The sequence below is a fragment of the Pelobates fuscus genome, chromosome 2 (genome assembly GCF_036172605.1).
Source record: "Pelobates fuscus isolate aPelFus1 chromosome 2, aPelFus1.pri, whole genome shotgun sequence".
NCBI classification, from domain to species: Eukaryota; Metazoa; Chordata; class Amphibia; order Anura; family Pelobatidae; genus Pelobates; species Pelobates fuscus.
Genome location: NC_086318.1, coordinates 451,317,675 through 451,342,294, shown reverse-complemented (window position 1 = coordinate 451,342,294; position 24,620 = coordinate 451,317,675). Strand labels below are relative to the sequence as shown.

The following is a 24,620-nucleotide window of genomic DNA, read 5'->3' as shown; positions in this document are numbered from 1 at the left end:
ATATTATAATGTGGCAGTGAGTGGTGTCATGTATTATAATGTGGCAGTGAGTGGTGTCATATATTATATTGTGGCAGTGAGTGGTGTCATGTATTATATTGTGGCAGTGAGTGGTGACATGTATTATAATGTGGCAGTAAGTGGTGTCGTGTATTATAATGCGGCAGTGAGTGGTGACATGTATTAGAATGTGGCAGTGAGTGGTGACATGTATTATAATGTGACAGTGAATGGTGTCTTATTATAATGTGGCAGTGAGTGGTGACATGTCTTATATTGTGGCAGTGAGTGGTGACATGTATTATATTGTGGCAGTGAGTGGTGACATGTATTATATTGTGGCAGTGAGTGGTGACATGTATTATATTGTGGCAGTAAGTGGTGACATGTATTATAATGTGGCAGTGAGTGGTGACATGTATTATAATGTGGCAGTGAGTGGTGTCATATATTATAATGTGGCTGTGAGTGGTGACATGTATTATATTGTGGCAGTGAGTGGTGACATGTATTATATTGTGGCAGTGAGTGGTGTCATATATTATAATGTGGCAGTGAGTGGTGTCATATATTATAATGTGACAGTAAGTGGTGACATGTATTATATTGTGGCAGTAAGTGGTGTCATATATTATAATGTGGCAGTGAGTGGTGTCATGTATTATAATGTGGCAGTGAGTGGTGACATGTATTATAATGCGGCAGTGAGTGGTGTCATATATTATAATGTGGCAGTGAGTGGTGACATGTATTATATTGTGGCAGTGAGTGGTGACATGTATTATATTGTGGCAGTAAGTGGTGACATGTATTATAATGTGGCAGTGAGTGGTGACATGTATTATAATGTGGCAGTGAGTGGTGTCATATATTATAATGTGGCAGTGAGTGGTGACATGTATTATATTGTGGCAGTGAGTGGTGACATGTATTATATTGTGGCAGTGAGTGGTGACATGTATTATATTGTGGCAGTGAGTGGTGTCATATATTATAATGTGGCAGTGAGTGGTGTCATATATTATAATGTGACAGTAAGTGGTGACATGTATTATATTGTGGCAGTAAGTGGTGTCATATATTATAATGTGGCAGTGAGTGGTGTCATGTATTATAATGTGGCAGTGAGTGGTGTCATATATTATATTGTGGCAGTGAGTGGTGTCATGTATTATATTGTGGCAGTGAGTGGTGACATGTATTATAATGTGGCAGTAAGTGGTGTCGTGTATTATAATGCGGCAGTGAGTGGTGACATGTATTAGAATGTGGCAGTGAGTGGTGACATGTATTATAATGTGACAGTGAATGGTGTCTTATTATAATGTGGCAGTGAGTGGTGACATGTCTTATATTGTGGCAGTGAGTGGTGACATGTATTATATTGTGGCAGTGAGTGGTGACATGTATTATATTGTGGCAGTGAGTGGTGACATGTATTATATTGTGGCAGTAAGTGGTGACATGTATTATAATGTGGCAGTGAGTGGTGACATGTATTATAATGTGGCAGTGAGTGGTGTCATATATTATAATGTGGCAGTGAGTGGTGACATGTATTATATTGTGGCAGTGAGTGGTGACATGTATTATATTGTGGCAGTGAGTGGTGACATGTATTATATTGTGGCAGTAAGTGGTGTCATATATTATATTGTGGCAGTGAGTGGTGACATGTATTATATTGTGGCAGTAAGTGGTGACATGTATTATATTGTGGCAGTGAGTGGTGACATGTATTATAATGTGGCAGTGAGTGGTGTCATGTATTATAATGTGGCAGTGAGTGGTGTCATGTATTATAATGTGGCAGTGAGTGGTGACATTTATTATAATGTGGCAGTGAGTGGTGACATGTATTATATTGTGGCAGTAAGTGGTGACATGTATTATATTGTGGCAGTGAGTGGCGACATTTATTATATTGTGGCAGTAAGTGGTGACATATATTATAATGTGGCAGTGAGTGGTGACATGTATTATAATGTGGCAGTGAGTGGTGTCATATATTATAATGTGGCAGTGAGTGGTGACATGTATTATATTGTGGCAGTGAGTGGTGACATGTATTATATTGTGGCAGTGAGTGGTGACATGTATTATAATGTGGCAGTGAGTGGTGTCATGTATTATAATGTGGCAGTGAGTGGTGTCATGTATTATAATGTGGCAGTGAGTGGTGACATTTATTATAATGTGGCAGTGAGTGGTGACATGTATTATATTGTGGCAGTAAGTGGTGACATGTATTATATTGTGGCAGTGAGTGGCGACATTTATTATATTGTGGCAGTAAGTGGTGACATATATTATAATGTGGCAGTGAGTGGTGACATGTATTATAATGTGGCAGTGAGTGGTGTCATATATTATAATGTGGCAGTGAGTGGTGACATGTATTATATTGTGGCAGTGAGTGGTGACATGTATTATATTGTGGCAGTGAGTGGTGTCATGTATTATAATGTGACAGTGAGTGGTGACATGTATTATATTGTGGCAGTGAGTGGTGACATGTATTATATTGTGGCAGTGCGTGGTGACATGTATTATATTGTGGCAGTGAGTGGTGACATGTATTATAATGTGGCAGTGAGTGGTGACATGTATTATAATGTGGCAGTGAGTGGTGACATGTATTATATTGTGGCAGTAAGTGGTGACATGTATTATAATGTGGCAGTGAGTGGTGTCATATATTATAATGTGGCAGTAAGTGGTGACATGTATTATAATGTGGCAGTAAGTGGTGACATGTATTATATTGTGGCAGTAAGTGGTGACATGTATTATAATGTGGCAGTGAGTGGTGACATGTATTATATTGTGGCAGTAAGTGGTGACATGTATTATAATGTGGCAGGAGTGGTGACATGTATTATAATGTGGCAGTAAGTGGTGACATGTATTATATTGTGGCAGTGAGTGGTGACATGTATTATATTGTGACAGTGAGTGGTGACATGTATTATATTGTGGCAGTGAGTGGTGACATGTATTATATTGTGACAGTGAGTGGTGACATGTATTATATTGTGACAGTAAGTGGTGTCATATATTATAATGTGGCAGTGAGTGGTGTCATATATTATAATGTGACAGTAAGTGGTGACATGTATTATATTGTGGCAGTGAGTGGTGACATGTATTATAATGTGGCAGTGAGTGGTGACATGTATTATAATGTGGCAGTGAGTGGTGACATGTATTATAATGTGGCAGTGAGTGGTGTCATATATTATAATGTGGCAGTGAGTGGTGACATGTATTATATTGTGGCAGTGAGTGGTGACATGTATTATAATGTGACAGTAAGTGATGTCATATATTATAATGTGGCAGTGAGTGGTGACATGTATTATAATGTGGCAGTGAGTGGTGACATGTATTATAATGTGGCAGTGAGTGGTGACATGTATTATAATGTGGCAGTGAGTGGTGACATGTATTATAATGTGACAGTAAGTGATGTCATATATTATAATGTGGCAGTGAGTGGTGACATGTATTATAATGTGGCAGTGAGTGTTGACATGTATTATAATGTGACAGCACGTGGTGACATATATTATAATGTGGCAGTGAGTGGTGTCATATATTATATTGTGGCAGTGAGTGGTGACATGTATTATATTGTGGCAGTGAGTGGTGACATGTATTATAATGTGGCAGTGAGTGGTGACATGTATTATAATGTGACAGTAAGTGATGTCATATATTATAATGTGGCAGTGAGTGGTGACATGTATTATAATGTGGCAGTGAGTGGTGTCATATATTATATAATGTGGCAGTGAGTGGTGTCATATATTATATTGTGGCAGTGAGTGGTGACATGTATTATAATGTGGCAGTGAGTGGTGACATGTATTATATTGTGGCAGTGAGTGGTGACATGTATTATAATGTGACAGTAAGTGATGTCATATATTATAATGTGGCAGTGAGTGGTGACATGTATTATAATGTGGCAGTGAGTGGTGACATGTATTATAATGTGACAGTAAGTGATGTCATATATTATAATGTGGCAGTGAGTGGTGACATGTATTATAATGTGGCAGTGAGTGGTGACATGTATTATAATGTGACAGTAAGTGATGTCATATATTATAATGTGGCAGTGAGTGGTGTCATATATTATATTGTGGCAGTGAGTGGTGACATGTATTATATTGTGGCAGTGAGTGGTGACATGTATTATATTGTGGCAGTGAGTGGTGACATGTATTATATTGTGGCAGTGAGTGGTGACATGTATTATATTGTGGCAGTGAGTGGTGACATGTATTATATTGTGGCAGTGAGTGGTGACATGTATTATAATGTGGCAGTGAGTGGTGTCATGTATTATAATGTGGCAGTGAGTGGTGTCATATATTATATTGTGGCAGTGAGTGGTGACATGTATTATATTGTGGCAGTGAGTGGTGTCATGTATTATATTGTGGCAGTGAGTGGTGACATGTATTATATTGTGGCAGTGAGTGGTGACATGTATTATATTGTGGCAGTGAGTAGTGTCATATATTATATTGTGGCAGTGAGTGGTGACATGTATTATATTGTGGCAGTGAGTGGTGACATGCATTATATTGTGGCAGTGAGTGGTGTCATATATTATATTGTGGCAGTGAGTGGTGACATATATTATATGGTGGCAGTGAGTGGTGACATATATTATATTGTGGCAGTGAGTGGTGTCATATATTATATTGTGGCAGTGTAAGTGGTGGTATGCAGTTCTAGTCGTGGTTATGGTGTGCATATGATGCAGTATAGTTGTGGTTATGGTGTGCGTATGATGCAGTATAGTTGTGGTTATGGTGTGCGTATGATGCAGTATAGTTGTGGTTATGGTGTGCGTATGATGCAGTATAGTTGTGGTTATGGTGTGCGTATGATGCAGTATAGTTGTGGTTATGGTGTGCGTATGATGCAGTATAGTTGTGGTTATGGTGTGCGTATGATGCAGTATAGTTGTGGTTATGGTGTGCGTATGATGCAGTATAGTTGTGGTTATGGTGTGCATATGATGCAGTATAGTTGTGGTTATGGTGTGCGTATGATGCAGTATAGTTGTGGTTATGGTGTGCGTATGATGCAGTATAGTTGTGGTTATGGTGTGCGTATGATGCAGTATAGTTGTGGTTATGGTGTGCGTATGATGCAGTATAGTTGTGGTTATGGTGTGCGTATGATGCAGTATAGTTGTGGTTATGGTGTGCGTATGATGCAGTATAGTTGTGGTTATGGTGTGCGTATGATGCAGTATAGTTGTGGTTATGGTGTGCGTATGATGCAGTATAGTTGTGGTTATGGTGTGCGTATGATGCAGTATAGTCGTGGTTATGGTGTGCGTATGATGCAGTATAGTTGTGGTTATGGTGTGCGTATGATGCAGTATAGTCGTGGTTATGGTGTGCGTATGATGCAGTATAGTTGTGGTTATGGTGTGCGTATGATGCAGTATAGTCGTGGTTATGGTGTGCGTATGATGCAGTATAGTTGTGGTTATGGTGTGCGTATGATGCAGTATAGTCGTGGTCATGGTGTGCGTATGATGCAGTATAGTTGTGGTTATGGTGTGCGTATGATGCAGTATAGTCGTGGTCATGGTGTGCGTATGATGCAGTATAGTCGTGGTTATGGTGTGCGTATGATGCAGTATAGTTGTGGTTATGGTGTGCGTATGATGCAGTATAGTCGTGGTTATGGTGTGCGTATGATGCAGTATAGTCGTGGTTATGGTGTGCGTATGATGCAGTATAGTCGTGGTTATGGTGTGCGTATGATGCAGTATAGTTGTGGTTATGGTGTGCGTATGATGCAGTATAGTTGTGGTTATGGTGTGCGTATGATGCAGTATAGTTGTGGTTATGGTGTGCGTATGATGCAGTATAGTTGTGGTTATGGTGTGCGTATGATGCAGTATAGTTGTGGTTATGGTGTGCGTATGATGCAGTATAGTTGTGGTTATGGTGTGCGTATGATGCAGTATAGTTGTGGTTATGGTGTGCGTATGATGCAGTATAGTTGTGGTTATGGTGTGCGTATGATGCAGTATAGTCGTGGTTATGGTGTGCGTATGATGCAGTATAGTTGTGTTTATGGTGTGCGTATGATGCAGTATAGTTGTGGTTATGGTGTGCGTATGATGCAGTATAGTCGTGGTTATGGTGTGCGTATGATGCAGTATAGTTGTGGTTATGGTGTGCGTATGATGCAGTATAGTTGTGGTTATGGTGTGCGTATGATGCAGTATAGTTGTGGTTATGGTGTGCGTATGATGCAGTATAGTCGTGGTTATGGTGTGCGTATGATGCAGTATAGTTGTGGTTATGGTGTGCGTATGATGCAGTATAGTTGTGGTTATGGTGTGCGTATGATGCAGTATAGTTGTGGTTATGGTGTGCATGTTTATGACATGTAATGATATTGGTTTGTTTTTTTTGCTATCAGGGCTTTGTATTGGGCGACCTCTGTGCTCTCCTGACTAAAGCTGGAAAGAACGCCTGTGCCAGGGTCAGGAGCTCGTGGTGAGAATTGCACCTTTTCCCCTTATTTTGCACTTATCGCCTTCTCTTGACTTGTTATGGAAGATCTGGCTCTCTTTTTTAAATGTATTTATTTATTTTTGGGGGGAGATTGCTTGCAGGATCCTGTATAAGTGAGCAGATTGCGCGCAAAAGGAGTTTTCTATCGATACGTATTTGGGGGGCTCTCATCGTGACTGGAAGGAAATTGCCTTAGCAGTTAAAGCTGCTCTTTGCTAATCTTTAAACTTGGTAAACCCAAGCCTCCCTGTATCAATGGATTTCTTGAAGGGATATTTTAGGACTCTTTTTGAGCTAAATGAACAGAGATATCTGGTTGAGCAGAGCGGAGTTGCTATGGGAGAGGTCCCAGGAAAATATAATAATTTGGGTAAGACTGGTATTCTAAAGTGGATTGGTCAATTTCAGTGGTCTTTGAGTTTGACATGCTTGCTTTAGGATACATGCAAACGCTAACACGGGCCAAATAAACAAGGTCTAAGTTTATGTGGGCCGCATAAATTTTTTCATAGAAAAGTACATGTAAAACAGTTGCCTAACTGACGTCCTCACACTCGTAGGGCTTCAAAGTAAACAAAAGAGCTAATTTCTTTTAAGGAGAAGTGCATATGCATATAACCAATGTTTCAGACAACTACCATGACATATTAAGAAAAGTTTGGGACTGAAATGGTGAATGTATGCTGTTGCACAGGTGTGAAAAACAAATGACGTTATCTTGTTGATTTTGAAGTCCTATGAGTGTGTTTTTCATTTTGACTGAGATCATCAAACTTTCCATAGGAAAGCATTGGGAGGCTATTATGGATGTGTGGCACGGTTGCGCGGCCAATCAGCATTTTCATGGGGAGCATTCAGTACCTCGATGCAGACCCAGTATGATACACTGCCCCCACCCCCATTCTAATACACTGCCCACAAATCCAACACATTGCCCCAAAATCCAATCTAATACACTGCCCACAAATCCAACACATTGCCCCAAAATCCAATCTAATACACTGCCCACAAATCCAACACATTGCCCCCAAATCCAATCTAATACACTGCCCACAAATCCAACACATTGCCCCAAAATCCAATCTAATACACTGCTCACAAATCTAAAACTTTGGCCCCAAATCAAATACACTGCCCCCACTCTCACCACTCTAATTTAATACACTACACTCTGCCTTCACCAATTTAATACACTACCCCCTCCTCCCACCACTCGAACACACTGCCCAATCCCCAAATTTAATACACTGCCTCCTCCTTCCCCCAATTATTTTTATAAATTCTTTATTTTTTCGCAGTCTACTTGTGATAGACATTGTTTATGACACATTCAATAAAGCGTAACATTGCGGTTAACCATTTACATGCAGTTGGTAGAATATCAATGTAGCCTGCGTTTTTTATTATTGATAGTAATGTAGCGTGTTACTGCCATATACCTGCCTCCAGTGGTCGTGGTAGTGGGGGTAGATGTCTAAGGCATGTATGGCCGTACGTTAGCAAAAATGAGAGAGAAGTAGTGTGTCTCTAGAGCGGACTGGACGCTATAGGAGTGCAGCTCCACATGGATGAGTGGGTGTTAGTGGATACTAGCATGGAGCTGGGGGGTAGGTGATCTTTAGGGAGCCTGTGTTCCCGGGTTAATCCCGGTCGCAGCTCATTTAGGGTCGTCAGGTGGGGAAGATGGTTACGGTCCTTCCCTGCTTGCGTTGTATATAATGTGTGGCATTTAAGTGTTGTCTGAGTAAAGGGAAATACAATAATAACTGATAACTTATGCTGTGCTAACTGTGCATCTGTAAGATGCTGGCCCCTTGAGGCACTTATGTCGTAATAGGTGAGAAAGCAAGGTTTAAACGAAAATAAACAGATAAAATAGTCTCCAGAGTCAAGTATTTGCCCGGCCGGGTAAACTCCTATTCGCCGGGAAGAACGGGACAACATTAGCCGGGTCCCAGGTTGTCGGTGCAGACGTTGCGGCGTGGTTCATACCCAGTGTGGCTAGAGTTGCCTCGATCTCCGTTGCCTCAGTCACCCTGATCTCTGTGTTCTGATGCTGGATGAGTAGCGCTCGTGTTGGGGCCCATCCTCACATATGGATGTGAGGGGACGTAGTGTTTTTCGCCACTGTAGGGTCTGGCGGGAGAGGTCAGAGTAGAAGGTGATGTCCATCTCCTCGAATCAGACAGGAAAGATCTTTCCTGTCTTACGGCTGGTCGCAGTCACAGCACAAAGTGGCCCAGGGCAGGTAGGCCGCAATATATTCATTGTGGGCCGCAACTTTGACATGCTTGTTCTAAAGAATTCTGAATGTGGTATCTACAGTTAGGGTCTGAGGTCAGGGGGGTGCAGTGAAAGAGAGGTTTACTTACCTGAAGCTGTCCGTTATGACCACTGCCGTCTTCCTTCTACAGGTTTCTGGCTGTCAGGATCGGGACAGGGATCCAACACGCAGAATACAAACAGGAGATAGGTACATATACCGGACCTTAGAATGGCCGGACTAACGTAAAGAGAAAGCAAAGAATGGTCAGAGACAAGCCGAGGTCGAGGGAACGAGAGAACAGGTAAGCGAGAGACGAGCCGAGGTCAAAGGACAAGAGGGATAAGCAGGAACGAAAGTACAAGCCGAGTCAGAACCAAAGAGACAATAGTAATAAGAGCACTGAGTGACCAGACAAGCTAGAACCACGACAGGGCAATGAACCATTACACACATCCCTCTTTTATACCTTGGTTCTTTAATTGATGACTCCGCCCTTGCCGAGCCCTGATTCGTTGTTCAGAACTAGATTGACAGGTCGGGATGTGATTGCCGTCATGACGTCGGCTCCTGAGCGCCGCGTCATAAAAGGAAGCGGGGCTATCGCGGCCGGCGTGTGAACGGCTATGAGAGCGGTGAGGATTGGGTGAATCAGCCCCCCTGAGAGGACGGCCGTTTGAAAGTCTAACCTCCTCCGAGGTAGAGACTTCAGGTACCCTGACAGTACCCCCCCTCTCAGAAACGCCCACCGGGCGGAAGGAACCGGGGCGAGACGGAAAACGAGCATGAAAAGCCCTGAGGAGACGAGGAGCATGCACATCTTCCTGGACCACCCAAGACCTTTCCTCAGGACCATAACCTTTCCAGTCAACAAGATATTGCACCCTCCCCCGAGAAACTCGAGAATCGAGAATGGACTTGACCTCATACTCCTCCTGACCCTCAACCTGGACAGAACGAGGGGAGGATACAGCGGAGGAAAATCTGTTACAAACCAAAGGTTTCAATAAGGAAACATGAAAGGAGTTCGGGATGCGCAGGGCAGGCGGAAGAGCCAGACGATACGCAACCGGGTTTATACGAGACAGAACCCTGTAAGGGCCTATGTAACGAGGAGCAAATTTCATGGAAGGAACCTTCAAGCGGATGTTTCTGGTACTCAGCCATACCCTATCACCCGGGGAAAACACCGGAGCCACCCGTCTACGTTTGTCAGCGTGTCGTTTGGACACCGTGGAATTATGAAGAAGAATTCGTCGAGTCTGATCCCACAACTTCCTCAGATTGGCAACATGAACATCAACCGACGGTATCCCTTGGGACGGGGAAACCGACGGAAGAACGGAAGGATGGAAGCCATAATTCATGAAAAAGGGGCTAGAACGAGTAGAATCGCAAACAAGGTTGTTGTGCGCAAACTCCGCCCAAGGAATCAGACTGACCCAATCGTCCTGGTGTTCAGAAACAAAACAACGCGAAAACTGTTCAACCTTTTGGTTGGTGCGTTCGGCAGCTCCGTTGGACTGGGGATGATAGGCAGAGGAAAAATTCAATTTGATGCCAAATTGAGAACAGAAGGGCCTCCAAAACCGGGAAACAAATTGGGACCCTCTATCAGAAACAATTTCAGAAGGAATACCATGTAAACGAAAAATCTCCCTCGCGAAAATCTCAGCCAATTCGGGAGAAGAGGGCAATTTAGGCAGGGGTACAAAATGAGCCATTTTAGTAAACCTGTCAATCACTGTGAGGATAACAGTATGTTTCTTAGAAACAGGCAAATCGACAATGAAGTCCATAGCCAAACAAGACCATGGTTTCTCGGGAATTTCTAGGGGGTGCAAAAGCCCACATGGAAGCGTATGAGGTTGTTTAGTCCTCATACAGACATCACATGCCCCGACGAAGTCCTTTACATCCTTACGTAACGAAGGCCACCAGGAATCTTTAGAAATCAGAGAACACGACTTGCGTATGCCAGGGTGTCCGGCAAATTTACTGTTATGAAAACACTGCATAAGTTCCAGTTGGAGTTTAGGAGGAACGAAGTACCGATCCCCAGGAACAAGTCTGGGAGCCAGATGCTGTAATTTTTTTATCTCAGCAAGCAACGGAGAGTGAATCTTGATGCTTGTGTTGGCAACAATATTACACTTGGGAACTATAGAAGAAAAAACCATATCAGACATAGTAGAAGGTTCATGTTGGCGGGACAATGCATCAGCCTTAGAGTTCTTAGAACCAGGTCTATAAGTGAGCACGTAGTTGAAATGAGTAAGGAACAAAGACCAACGAGCCTGCCTGGCGGACAAGCGTTTGGCTTCCCCTATATATGACAAATTCTTGTGATCCGTCAAAATAGTAACCGGGTGTAAAGTCCCTTCCAACAAATGTCTCCACTCCTTTAAAGCCATAATGACCGCTAATAGTTCCCTGTCACCAATATCATATCTGCTTTCAGGCCCAGACAATTTCTTGGAAAAAAAACCACATGGGTGCAGCGGTTTATTCAAACCTAGCCTTTGGGACAAGATAGCGCCTACACCTGTCTCTGAGGCGTCTACCTCGAGTAAAAAAGGCAAAGAGGTATCAGGATGAACTAATATCGGTGCTGAGGCAAACTGTTCCTTGAGAGTACTGAAAGCAACAAGCGCCTCAGGAGACCAGGTCTTGGTATCAGCACCCTGTCTAGTCATGTTGGTAATAGGAGCAATAATAGACGAGTACCCCTTAATGAAGCGCCTATAATAATTGGAGAATCCGATAAACCTCTGAATGGCCTTGAGTCCCTTGGGTAATGGCCAATCTAAGATTGATTGGAGTTTAACCGGGTCCATCCTAAACCCGTCTCCAGAAATAACGTAACCAAGAAAGTTTATCTGAGATTGGTCAAAGCTACACTTCTCCAATTTGCAGTACAAACCGTGTTGTAGAAGCTTATGCAATACCCTTCTGACTTGTTTGTGGTGAGTCTCAGGCTCTCTAGAGTGTATTAGTATATCATCCAAATAAACTATAACACATTCATGTTGAAATTCCCTAAGAACCTCATTAATTAGGTCATGGAATACAGCAGGAGCATTGCAAAGCCCGAAGGGCATTACCGTATACTCATAGTGGCCACACCGGGTATTGAAAGCCGTTTTCCATTCATCACCCTGCTGAATTCTCACCAAGTTATAAGCTCCCCTCAGATCTAACTTGGTAAAAAATCTTGGAGCCTTTCAGGCGATCAAATAGCTCAGTAATCAAGGGAATAGGATAAGCATTTCTGATCGTTATCTTATTCAAGCCCCGATAATCAATGCAAGGCCGTAAAGTGCCGTCTTTCTTATCTACAAAAAAGAAACCGGCGCCGGCTGGAGAAGAGGATCTCCTAATAAATCCCTTGTCTAAGTTCTCCTGTATGTATTCCTCTAAGACTAAGTTCTCCTTAGTGGATAGAGGATATACAGTACCCCTCGGAGGCATAGTACCAGGCAGGAGTCTAATCTTACAGTCAAAGGACATGTGTGGGGGTAAAGTATCAGCCCTCTTTTTATCAAAGACTGCCTTTAAATCCAGGTACTGAGATGGTATCCGTAAATCTGTGGGCTGGTTAGAGTTACTAGGTGTGTCAACTACGCAAACCGGTGAGATTTTCCGTAAACAACCTTTCTGGCAACCCTGACCCCAGGAGACTATCTCACCTTGTTCCCAATCAATAATAGGGTTATGCTTCTTAAGCCAGGGGTACCCCAAGACTATTGGAACTGAAGGAGATGAGATAAGCATGTGAGATATAGCCTCCTTGTGTAAAATACCAATGGTCAACTTAACTGGTATAGTCTCACGAGAAATAACAGGATCAGATAATGGTCTACCATCTATGGCCTCAATGGCCAAGGGTGTATCCCTTAGCTGAGATGGGATAGAGTGGTTCTTGACAAAGGCTTGGTCAATAAAGCTTTCAGCTGCTCCAGAATCTATTAATGCCATAGCATTAAGTACTCCCTTTTCCCAAGTTAAAGAAACAGGTAACAGAAGCCTATGATCCTTGTAATCATAAGTAGAGGACAAAATAGAAACACCCAAGGCCTGTCCTCTTGAGAAACTTAGGTGCGAGCGTTTCCCGGACGGTTAGGGCAATTTAGGCGTAGGTGACCTTCTACTCCACAATACATACACAGACCCTCCCTTCTCCTGTATTGTCTTTCACTTTCTGAGAGACGAGTGTTACCAATTTGCATAGGTTCTGGGAGGGCTAGAGTAGTAGATTCCGAATTCTGAAATGCGGGGGCTAGTCTTAAGGAAGGTCTATGACTTCTATCTCGAGTGTTCTGCCTCTGTCTCATGCGTTCATCTATTCGAGACATAAATGAAATTAATTCTTCCAAATTTTCAGGAAGATCTCTTGTGGCAACCTCGTCTAAGATCTCATCTGATAATCCGTTCAGAAATACGTCCATATAGGCTTGTTCATTCCACTTGACCTCTGCCGCCAAGGATCTGAACTCTAACGCATAATCCACAAGGGTTAGGCTATGCTGTCTAAGACGTAATAGTAGTCTAGCTGCACTGGCCTTTCTTCCTGGAGGATCAAAAGTCCTCCTAAAAGTAGTGACAAATGCATTATAATTATAGACTACTGGATTATCATTTTCCCACAGAGGGTTAGCCCATCTAAGAGCTTTGTCAATGAGTAGCGAGATTATGAATCCAACCTTTGCCCTGTCTGTAGGGTAGGCGCGGGGTTGTAATTCAAAATGAATCCCTATCTGGTTTAGGAAACCTCGACAGGTATCCGGAGAACCACCATACCGTAAAGGGGAAGTAACACGGGAAGAGGCTCCCACTGTGGCTACCTCTAGGCCTGTATTAACAAGAGAGACGGGTGGTGTACGCCTCTCCTCTGCTTGATTACTAGGATGGGATAGTAATGCTTGCAGCGCTAGAGCCATCTGGTCCATTCTATGGTCCATGGCTTCAAATCTCGAGTCAGGAGAACCAATCTGAGCGTTTGTACCTGCAGGATCCATTGGCCCTGTCGTAATGTCAGGATCGGGACAGGGATCCAACACGCAGAATACAAACAGGAGATAGGTACATATACCGGACCTTAGAATGGCCGGACTAACGTAAAGAGAAAGCAAAGAATGGTCAGAGACAAGCCGAGGTCGAGGGAACGAGAGAACAGGTAAGCGAGAGACGAGCCAAGGTCAAAGGACAAGAGGGATAAGCAGGAACGAAAGTACAAGCCGAGTCAGAACCAAAGAGACAATAGTAATAAGAGCACTGAGTGACCAGACAAGCTAGAACCACGACAGGGCAATGAACCATTACACACATCCCTCTTTTATACCTTGGTTCTTTAATTGATGACTCCGCCCTTGCCGAGCCCTGATTCGTTGTTCAGAACTAGATTGACAGGTCGGGATGTGATTGCCGTCATGACGTCGGCTCCTGAGCGCCGCGTCATAAAAGGAAGCGGGGCTATCGCGGCCGGCGTGTGAACGGCTATGAGAGCGGTGAGGATTGGGTGAATCAGCCCCCCTGAGAGGACGGCCGTTTGAAAGTCTAACCTCCTCCGGTAGAGACTTCAGGTACCCTGACACTGGCACGCTTTTTTTTTTCTTTCGCTGCAATTACACACGCACAAGAGTACAACATTATCGTTTATAGAGGATCTGGCAAGACCGCGGGTCCCTCGATCATGTGTCACGATGAACGAGATAATGCTTGAATCCCACAGCTGCTAGAAGACTCTATCGAGGACTGAAGTAATTCTTTCAGTGTTGGACTCCATCGAGAAGTGCATTCTTTCAGTGTTGGACTCTATTGATGTCTGCAGTCATTCTCTCAGTGTTGGACTCCATCGAGGAGTGCAGTCATTCTTTCAGTGTTGGACTCCATCAAGGAGTGCAGTCATTCTCTCAGTGTTGGACTTTGTTGATGTCTGCAGTCATTCTTTCAGTGTTGGACTCTATTGATGTCTGCAGTCATTCTCTCAATGTTGGACTCTATTGATGTCTGCAGACATTCTCTCAGTTTCGAACTGTATGAAGGAATGTTGGACTCTATCGAGGAGTGCAGTCATTCTCTCAGTGTTGGACTTTATCACAGACTGCAGTTATTCTCTCCTTGTTTGATTCTATTAATGTCTGCAGTCATTCTCTCAATGTTGGACTCTATTGATGTCTGCAGTCATTCTCTCAATGTTGGACTCCATCGAGGAGTGCAGTCATTCTCTCAGTGTTGGACTCTATTGATGACTGCAGTCATTCTCTCAGTGTTGGACTCTATTGATGTCTGCAGACACTCTACTTAAGAAGGAATCAGAATATGGATCAGCTGTAAATTCCTCCTTATCTACCACTGAACCTGTTATTCAGACTTCAGGGAGCTGAGAGACTGCATAATTCTCATGTTATCAACTATTAAGAGTACAATTCAAATTGTATTGAACAAACCTCCCAATGATAACAGTATTTTTTTTTAAACATAAAAAACTTACAATGCACTGTTCCAAATTATTACACACAGTAAGTTTCAAAACACTTTGTTGTGTTTGCAGCATATTTACTGAAATCAAAAGCTATTTATATCAAACTTATAACAACATTTTAACTTTTTAAACATTTTAACAGGTCACGTTACATTTTAACATAGGACTCCTTATTTGATAGCAGCTTCACAAGTCTTGCATCCATTGAACTTGTGAGTTTTTGGACAATTTATGCTTGAATTTGTTTGCAAGATGTCAGAATAGCCTCCCAGAGCTGCTGTTTGGATGTAAACTGCCTCCCACCCTCATAGATCTTTTGCTTGAGGATGCTCCAAAGGTTCTCAATAGGATTGAGATCAGGGGAGGATGGAGGCCACACCATGACTTTCTCTCCTTTTATCCCCATAGCAGCCATTGATGCAGAGGTATTCTTTGCATGCATGAAGATAATTTTATTACGGAAAGCATATTTCTTCCTTCTGTACCAGGGATGAAAGTGATCAGTCAGAAACTCCACATACTTTGCAGAGGTCATCATTACACCTTCAGGGACCCTAAAGGGGCCGACCAGCTCTCTTCCCATGATTCCGGCCCAAAAAATGACTCCACCACCGCCTTGCTGACGTCGAAGCCTTGTTGGAACAGGGTGGCCGTCCACCAACCATCCAGGGTTGCACGGCCTCATCAGTGAACAGGACTGTTTGAAAATAAGTCTTCATGTATTTTTCTGCCCAATGCAGCCGTTTCTGCTTGTGAGCATTTGTTAGTGGTGACCGAATAGACGGTTTATGCACAGTTGCAAGACTCTGGAGGACTCTACACCTTGATGTCCGTGGGACTCCAGAGGCACCAGCAGCTTCAAATATCTGTTTGCTGCTATGTAATGGTATTTTAGCAGCTGCTCTCTTGATCCAATGCATGGATCTGGCAGAAATCTTCCTCAATGTGCCTTTATTTGCACAAACCCGTCTGTGCTCTGAATCAGCCACAAATCTCTTAATAGTGCGATGATCACGCTTAAGTTTTCGTGAAATATCTAATGTTTTCATACCTCGTCCAAGGCATTGAACTATTTCATTCTTTTTGGCAGCAGAGAGATCCTTTTTCTTCCCCATATTGCATGAAAATGGTGCTCTGCTTAATAATGTGGAACACCCTCCTTTAGTAGTTTTTCCTTAAATTGGGCTCACCTGGCAATATAATTATCACAGGTGTCCGAGATTGTTTTCAGTGATCAAAAGAGCCCTGAGACACAATGCCATCCATGAGTTAAACTGAAAAACAAAATATTTAATCTTTGTGACACTTAAATAGAATTTGCATAATAATTGTAGATTATGCTAACGTAGTGTACCTATAATCTTAATTTTAATAATGACAGGAGGCGAATATTTTGCATAACTTTCTTTACTTTATGCCTCCAGCAGCACAAGTCAATCAGAAAAAAACGTTAAACCAATCAGTAACAGGCATCACATCCATATATAAAGCCCTGACAGACACATGACTTCCTCTTTCTTGATGCAAAAAACAGTAACAGTCCTGAGTAACGTGTAGAACATAACTTGAAACAAAACTTGAAACCTTCCAGCTTTATCTTGTCGAATCCATTGATGATGATTACACTGAAAAGAACAGAAATACGTGAAAGGTGATGGAAACCAACTGTTGTCCACATTAAATCCAGTACTATATGTATCTATATTTATATTAAGTTAATATACTGAAACATTAAACAACCATAGTATACTTAATAATCAACACGTATCTAACACATGTCAACCAGATAAGCATCCCATAAATATAATGAAATACCAAAACCTTATAATTACACTAAGAAAATGACCAACCAGAATATTAACATTTTCCAGAGTATAGGGAGGGAAACAGGGAGGGAAAATATTCGCCTCCTGTCATTATTAAAATTAAGATTATAGGTACACTACGTTAGCATAATCTACAATGTTATCACATGACAGCAGGCTTCATATTTTGCATTTTTAAAGCTGTGGTATGAGCGAGAAGGATGCGTGTTTGGTTGCCGAAAATAAATATACGGAAGTAGTCTATCCGTGTCCAATTCGTCGCTGTAAAATATAGAGGCCCCCCCCCGTGAAGGCCTGAGAAGCAGCCGTGCCTCGTACCGAATGAGTACCCAAAACACGTCTCCACCCCCGCTAGCGATAACAACCAATGAACCCATCTAGAGAGAGTGTTCGTGGTAACTGGCTTGTATGGTTAGTATTAGACCAGCACATGTCCTGAATGTGACAATCTAAGTGTTGTCGTGATCTCCATGTAACGAAGTACCCTTTAACTGCACAAAGACTGTGAAACCGCCGGGAACAGGGTAAGATACGGACTCGGATAAGATTTAGTTCTACGAGACACCGTAGAAATCATTCCTTCCGGTGATACCGAAAAGACCGTCTACGTCGAACTCCAGTACATCTGATACCCGACGAAAAGACCTAAAAGTAACGTGACTATGGCTGACGGCTGACGGAGGGATAGGTCCATGTTATCTGACTAGTTCTAAAAGAACCAAATCAAAGTCCCACAACAGTGATACTTTGACGCATGGTTCTGGACAGTTTGATACCCCGCAGAAAGCGGCATATCAAAGGCTCCTGATTGACCGGAGTGTCATGAATCGTACTATGCGTCGTCGAAATTGCGGAACGTATCCCGTTAATGGAACGGTCCGATCGTTTCGATCGGCCCGTAGCAAAAAGGTATGATAAAGAGTCAGCATCGAGAAGATAACGGTAATAAAGGGATCTCAGTCCCTTCCCATACACCAGCGACTCCAGGTGTTCCATGCGGATAAGTTATTTCGGGGAATACCTGGTGTCCATGAGTCCCATAATAGGTTTCTAGTTGGTTGCGATAGTCCCTTGACGTACCAGTCTCCCCTGAAAGACACCAATCCACCAACTCCAGACGCTCCTGCATTATCAATGGATGATGTTCTCCTTTTGGATCTGCCGAAGGCAAGTTAAAACTGAAGGAGTAGAGGATGACCACGATTAAGGACAACCATTCTGACTCCTTTACCGCGGTAATGAGTACTATCGAAGTCTTCGCTATTCTGATCCCAATTTCATAGGTGTGTCCGGATCTCAGGCAGTGAGCTTTCAGCCGCTGTCTGACTCGGTAGTGAAGCGGTCCTGGGAAATAGTCAAAGGGTTATGGTGCCTTTCCGCCGTACCCATTGAATTTCCTTATGAATCGTGCTATCAATGATGTGGGAAGGTGTAATCCTCCCAACGTGAAATCTATTCCGAAGTAGAGGAACTGAATCACTCGGAACTGGGATCGAACCGACTCCTCTCTGTTCACTATGAATCCCAACAATTCCCGAAACTGTAAACATAAATCTCGTCTGTAAACGTAGTCAGGAATTGGATTTGCAAAAGGTCAGTAAGTCGTCTAGGTATGCGACAGCGGATAACCTTTGCTCTTCAGTGCGCCGTGACCGGCTTCAGAAACTTCATGATGCATCATGTGAACCAGTAGGTAAGTGCCCTTCAAATCCAACCTTGCGAACCCCTTTTGAGGAGTAGATCCCCTAAGAGATGGATACCTTCCTTCTTGAGGTGTCGGTACGCCCCAAATCCATTGGGTTGGCGTAGATTGACGACTGGGCGATAGTCTTCCTTACTACCAAACGGTTGCTGAGATAAATGGTTCTCCAAACAATAGTCCTCCCGCCTGAGGTCCTCGCTCTTTCGTCCCTAACTTCAATAGTTTGAAATCCATCTTTAATTGGGTTGCTTTGCGCCTTTCTCTGCACCTGTCTGCCTTGCGTTCCCCAACCTACATATTGCCCTTTGCACCCATTCCCTCACATTGTGAGCTTCTAGAGGTGAGTCTTGGGTGGGGTCAGGTCCGCAAAGTATAGAATTTTTTCCCGGGGCTGATCATGTCCAGTATTTCATCCTAACTCGTTTTGAGTCCTTCACCTACACCTTTACATGAACCCCGGCCTGATCAGAACATAAATATCACCACAGTGATACCGAACTCCATGGTAAGGACTATCTTGTTCGGTAATAGAGGGCGTGGGCATTCCACCCTGAGCTTGTCTCGGACTACTTTTCCCATAGGCCTCCTGAGCCAGAAGTGGGCAAAGTGTGCCCGGTGCTCCAGTAAACCCCATTTGGATGACCCTGGGTGTCGGATGGTGCGTGAGTCAAAACAAGAGTGTGCCAAAGAAAAACCTTTCTTGCTAGGCGGGTCTTGTCACTTTACCTCTTCAGATGGAGACTATTCTGCTCTCCATTCTTTCATGATCTCCAGAGAAGGGGGAGGGAGGAAGTCCTCGTCCCCTGATGATGGAGCCTGAGATTATTAATGGACAGGACGTTCTGAGAGACGGCTCCGCTAAATCGGGGTGTTCCCTTTCCCCTTTGGAGAAGCCGCGTTGGAGCCCTTCCAATGGTGTTTAGATGATAAGGTGTCCGACCTAACGTATTCGGTATCTCTAGCTTCCATTGGTGTTGGTTGCATTGCACCCGCCCTGTCAGCTGGGTTGTTAGCCAGCATATTGGCGAGGACTTCTTCCCCCGAAGCTGCCATGGCGGCCTTAATCCTCGCCTGAAAATCGGTCGGGGATATTGAGGATAGTCCGACATGTTGGTTCACACCCTTTCGGTCTGTGGGAGACCGGATCATACAACAGTACACTTATTGCTTCTCAGTGGGCCTCCGTGTATAACTGGGGTCACCCAGAATTTGATCACTCAGTACCACTTTCGCAGGATCCGGGGAGTGGTCTGAGAATGAGGACATAGAAACATAGAATGTGACGGCAGATAAGAACCATTCGGCCCATCTAGTCTGCCCAATTACAGATACCCTCAGTAAGACCGGGATGAGCGTTCTGCAATGTCGGGACGTAGCCCGAGTATGGGAGACGTGAAAGCCTCAATATTTATAATCCAAGGGGGTTATCCTTAAATGGCCTAGAATTGTGGAGTTTTGGCAGCACTGTGAGTTCTCCTTCTCGGTTGAAGCATAGAGGTGCCGGAATACATGCATCTAGTACGCCCTTGTCTGTGCATACAATGACAGAGCGTACTCTGAAGGTAGAAGCCCTAGAAAGGGCGTGGGGGGTCACCCTGTCCGGCAGGGGGGTCACCTCTTTGTACGTATGCCACTAGCACCGGAGTAAGACTCACTTGGGGGTCACCCAGCGGTGGGGGGGTCACCCCTGTATGTATGTCTCTTATGGCATGTTGGGACACTCTTTCGGTCTGTGGGGTACCGAACAGGTGTCAGGTACGGTAGTACACTTATTGCCACTTAGTGGGCCTCCACTTCCGACTGGGGAATTGTTTCAATCAGTACCACTTAGAGATTTCCTGGGAGTGGTCTGAGGAGGGGGTCACCCTCAAAAAGACCTGGATGAGAGGTCAGTAATGTCGGGACGTAGCCCGTGTATGGGGAGGTATGGTAGCCTCCAAATTATCCAAGGGGTCACCCTTATGGAATATAGTACTGTGGAGAATTGGCAGCACCGTGAGCTCTCCTTCCTGGCTCTGTCGATATACATGTATCCAGTGTGTCCCGGTCTGTGCATACAGTAACAGATCATACTCCGTGAATAGGAGCCCGTCCTAGGGCGTGGGGGTTCCCTCCGGTATATGTATGTCACTAGTACCGGAATAAGATTCGCTTGGGGTTCACCCAGCTTAGGGGGTTCACCCCAGTATATGTATGTCACTAGGACAGGAACCAGATTCGCTTGGGGGTCACCAGCGTAAGGTGGGGTCACCCCTCTAGTGCCCCTGTTAATTACTCCGTTATGTGCCTTCACTACTGTGTCCTGGGAGGTGTATCCCTGTGGGGAAGGAGTGTATCCAGTGGTTGTGAGGACCAGTGGGAGTAGGGAGCTGAGTAAGTTATCAGCTCTATTTAATTTCCCTGCCAGCAGATAGAGTAATGCATCCACTATATGCCCACAGCAGGGAACAGTCCATTCATAATCCTCCAGACGTACAATAAAACTGTTATTCAACATGACAATTGTATAGAACAGAATAGAGCAAACTGCCAGCAGACATGAGTACTGCATCCCCTATATATCAGTCCTACATATTCATGCAGAGTTACATCTAAAACTTTTATTTCACATGCCAATGAAATATTACAGTATAGAGCTCAGCAGTGAACAGTCCATTCATAATCTTCCAGAAAAGGTACATATAAAACCTTTATTCCACATGCCCATGATATGTATTAGTATTGAGTTTAAAAGTACTTGTAAAACTTTTATTTCGCAGGAAAAATATTTTAAACAGATCTAGCTGGCAGTTTGAGGGAATCACGAACTGGCTAAACGACATGGCCGACGTGAATCTCGCGAGTGCGGCCCTCAAAAGCGGCGTGCGGCCCGCGATCGAGGATGCGATTGCGGCCCGCCGGTATGGAACAGAGTCCCCCCAACTCCCAGAGACCTGCCCTGAAGTCCCAGCACCAATGAATAAAAAAACGCGATCGAGACCAGAGTAAAGCATAGGAAAGAAAAGGTGCCAGCAACAGAAAACCAAACAGGCGAATAAAGCAGAAAATACAGGGTTAATTCGGGGGAGGGTAACAGGGGGAGAATATCACACTATACAAGTCCAAATGGAAGGCAAGTGCAAAATAATGAAAACCCGTTTAGGTCAAAAATGCTGGACAAGCTAATAAAGTTTAATTAAAGTGACCATTGCAATATCCAGAAAACCAGTTTGGATTAAAACGGAATGTCTAGCATAAGGTGTCTAACTAAAGGGACCATAGCAATATTAATAAAATAACAGTTTGGAGCAAACTGAATGTTAAGCAATAAATGATTAACTAATGACAATTGCAATATCAGTAAAACAGTTTGGAGCAAAATACTCTGACCTGTGCCTTGGCTGGAGCAGCAAAGAAAGAGGAAGTCATGTGTCTGTCAGGGCTTTATATATGGATGTGATGCCTGTTACTGATTGGTTTAAAGTTTATTGATTGACTTGTGCTGCTGGAGGCATAAAGTAAAGAAAGTTTTGCAAAATATGAAGCCTCCTATCATGTGATAAAATTTGGAACAGGGTGTAGTAAAGTTTTTAAAATAAATTGGATCTCTGTCCCCTAAACGCTACAAGCTACGAATGACCGGGGTCAGATCTATTGGTAACATCTATCATACTTGAAGGGAGCCATAGTGGCCTATATTAAAGGGCCTGAAAACAGACAGCTAATTGGACCAAATTTGGCCGAGCCTAGTTATAATAAGCTTATAAGTGCTACTTATCTAATATATAAATGTTATATATACCATGTTTATATGAAATAAATGATATGGGGTAAGTATAAGAATAATATAGTTAAGAAGTATTAAAAAATGATTTCTTTAAAGGAGCACTTGTTTTCCTGGCACTATAGGGTCATTAGGTCCACTGCACCCTCAGGGCCCCCCTCTTGCTGGGCTGAATGGGTTAAAACCCCTTGAGCCACTTACCTTTCTCCAGCGCCGGGCTCCCTCTGTGTTGGGGAACTCTCCACCCCCTGCAGACGTCAGATCCGAATGCGCGCGCATTCAAACCGCCCATAGGAAAGCATTATTCAATACTTTCCTATGGCCGTCCAGTGTCTTCTCACTGTGATTTTCACAGTGAGAATCGCGGAAGCGCCTCTAGTGGCTGTCAGTGAGACAGCCACTAGAGGCTGGATTAACCCTCAGTGTAAACATAGCAGTTTCTCTGAACTGCTATGTTTACAGCTGCAGGGTTAAAACTAGAGGGACCTGGCACCCAGACCACTTCATTGAGCTGAAGTGGTTTGGGTGCCTATAGTGGTCCTTTGATGTAAGTACCTTATGCAAGGAACACTCTAAAACCGTTGGATTACTTACGGTGGGAGGGAGAGCGGTGCCAAGGCAGCAGTGGCTATGGTGCTTGTAGTGTTCTTTTTAGGATTTGTTTACTTTCTAAATGAGCATGATTCACTGATTCATGTGAAGGCTTTTCTTGAGTTATCGAGAACTTGAGAGGACAAATGTCGATCTGCAACATGAGGCTCAGAAAGATACGCATATTGTGTCATTCCTAGGGAACACTAGGAATTACAGGAGCACACTAAACTCCCTGCACATCGTCTTCTCTTTGAGATACAATATGGCTTTCATTTTGTATCAGGTGGATATCGACACCATTTTTAACATAAGTCAGACATTCCCCTTTTCAGACGCTCACTATTTCAGATCTGCTTTTCACAGAGTTCGTTTAATGCATGATTTCTAGTGATAGCAAGCCATCACCTGGTGCTTTCATATATTCTTTGAAACACAGATATCAGACCTAGATAGATGAGCTCAGCTAGGTAGAGGAGTCCTTTTTCCATGTCTGGTAACGGTGGCCCTTTGTCCTTCCACAGCGCTGTCACAGAGGAGGAGGAAGAGAGTCTCCTGGCGGCCGGATTTCCTATTATTTCTCAGGATTTTGAAGAAGCCCTTGCTTGGTTGCAGGAATCTCATTCTCAAGCCGTTGGGGCACCCAAGGTAACAGTTTGGGCTTTTCTACATGGATTAAAAAGGATATTAAGTATTTGCAAATGACAGACACCCTGCCCCTTTGAGGAACACAGGAGTCATGTCACCCTGCTAGGTGGGTACAGACCTCTTTCATGCCCGAGACAGACGGGAGCCTTGTCACCTTGCTAGGGTGATACAGACATCCTGCCCCCCATAGACAGACAGGAGCCTTGTCACCCTGCTAGGGGAGTACAGACATCCTGCCCCCCAGTGACACACAGGAGCCTTGTCACCCTGATAGGTTGGTACAGACATCCTTCCCGCCCAAAGACAGACAGTAGCCTTGTCACCTTGCTAGGGTGGTACAGACATCATGACCCCCAGAGACAGACAGGAGCCTTGTCACCTTGCTAGGGTGGTACAGACATCCTGCCCCCCAGAGACAGACAGGAGCCATGTCACCCTGCTAGGGGGATACAGACATCCTGCCTCCCAGAGACAGACACGAGCCTTGTCACCCTGCTATGGGAGTACAGACATCCTTTGCCCCAGAGATAGAAAGGAGCCTTGTCACCCTGCTAGGGTAGTACAGACATCCTGCACCCCTGAGGCAGACAGGAGCCTTGTCACCCTGCTGGGTGGGTGCAGACCTCCTCCCCCCCAGAGACAGACCAGAGTCATGTCACCCTGCTAGGAGAGTATAGACACCTTGCCCCCCTGAGACAGACTTGCCCCCTGAGACTAGCCTTGTCACCCTGCTAGGGGAGTACAGACACCCCCCCCCCCCCCCCCAGAGACAGACAGGAGCCTTGT

At 44.0% G+C, this 24,620-nt stretch overlaps 1 protein-coding gene across 1 annotated transcript in view; it reads left to right on the top strand.

The window, feature by feature from the left end:
* Window positions 1-24,620, top strand: part of PEX6 (peroxisomal biogenesis factor 6) — a 203,806-nt gene that overhangs the window by 127,375 nt on the left and 51,811 nt on the right. Inside the window, exons 9-10 of the mRNA XM_063444206.1 lie at window positions 6,463-6,539; window positions 23,711-23,834. Of these exons, the coding sequence (XP_063300276.1) occupies window positions 6,463-6,539; window positions 23,711-23,834 (201 nt within the window). The remainder of the gene's footprint in view (window positions 1-6,462; window positions 6,540-23,710; window positions 23,835-24,620) is intronic.